This window comes from Oryzias melastigma, unplaced genomic scaffold (genome assembly GCF_002922805.2).
Source record: "Oryzias melastigma strain HK-1 unplaced genomic scaffold, ASM292280v2 sc07034, whole genome shotgun sequence".
Lineage (NCBI taxonomy): Eukaryota > Metazoa > Chordata > Actinopteri > Beloniformes > Adrianichthyidae > Oryzias > Oryzias melastigma.
This window is the reverse complement of record NW_023423596.1, coordinates 1-1,229: the sequence shown is the minus strand read 5'-3', so window position 1 is coordinate 1,229 and position 1,229 is coordinate 1. Positions and strand designations below refer to the sequence as shown.

At 38.2% G+C, this 1,229-nt stretch overlaps 1 protein-coding gene across 1 annotated transcript; it reads right to left on the bottom strand.

Moving 5' to 3' along the window:
* Positions 1–59: 59 nt before the first annotated feature.
* LOC112139656 (tetratricopeptide repeat protein 22-like) lies at positions 60–910 on the bottom strand (the record flags this gene model as incomplete). Its single annotated transcript, XM_024262490.1, has 2 exons — positions 60–115; positions 610–910. Coding segments are annotated over 2 exons (357 nt in total), but the record flags the coding sequence as incomplete, so codon positions are not given.
* Positions 911–1,229: the final 319 nt, after the last annotated feature.

Sequence of the window (1,229 nt, the reverse complement as noted above, 5' to 3'; positions counted from 1 at the left end):
TTTTCACAATGTGTAAAGAGAGGTTGATGAAAACTGAAACTAGTTCAAATTATGCTAACCTGATATAAATTGTTGCCATTTTAAAGTACCAGCTCCGCTTTTCCTCCAATGGTATCTCAAAAAAAAAAGAGATCGTCATTTCATAGGGGTGTCAAACTCAATCGCACTAAAACTAAATTTTTAAAACTTTGAAAAAGTAACTTTTTAACATAATTATGAATAAAAACAGGAAGGAATATTATTCCAGAATAAATCAACTTAAATCTTATTAAATTGTTGACACGATCAGCGTAATTCCAGTGGATTTTGAAGGAGAAAAGCGGCTTTTCTCCTTCAAAATCCACTGGAATTACGCTGATCATGTCAACTGCTGAAAAGTTACGTAAAACATTTTGATCTGGAGGGCCGGATATAGTTACCCAGAGGGCCGGATCTGGCCCCCGGGCCTTGACTTTCAGACATGTGCCATTTTAGATTAATTCTCTCCTTAAAAATAATACGTTCCTAGGACTAGAAAATGATTTTATGAACTACAAACGATTTAAGGCTAAAATAATAAACTCAAATTCCATTTGAAAATTATTTTCGTCTTTAAAATAAAAACCTTACCAGATGATCTCCATAACACAAAGCTCGGTTGTAAAGCGTCAGGGCCGACATGAGCCTCTCCCTCAGCTCATCCTCATTATCCAGCTCCACGTCGTACGGATAAACGTACGCCTGTTCAGCCAGGCAGCGGGCAGCCATCACCCTGACCTCCTCCTTGGACGCCTCTCCTCCATCAACACCCATCAGCTGGGACACTTTGTCCACACATTCCCCTCCCTCCAGCTCTCTCCCCAGCCTGTCATACACATAGCCCAGGTTGGCCCAGGCGTTCAGGTTTTCAGGGTCTTCTTTACAAATGCTCCTAAATAAATAGAAATTCTGGTTATTTTTGCAAAAGAAGGAAATTTTATTTGATTAATGGTTTCTATAGCATTTTTTATTATCAAGAAAACATCAGTTCTTACGCAAGTGTGGTTAATCTCACATTGTCGTCATTTTAAAGCAAGAAGCATGTGCCTTATGCTGTACAAAAGTCAGATTTGTCAGGTTCTGCTCATGATTCTGCAGATTGTGTCACTCAAAATATTAGTAGTGACTCTTTTCTTAGTTCTGATGGATTCACACAAAACTAAACCCTTTATTAAGACGATTTTAATTACCACAAATTACAATCAGAACTC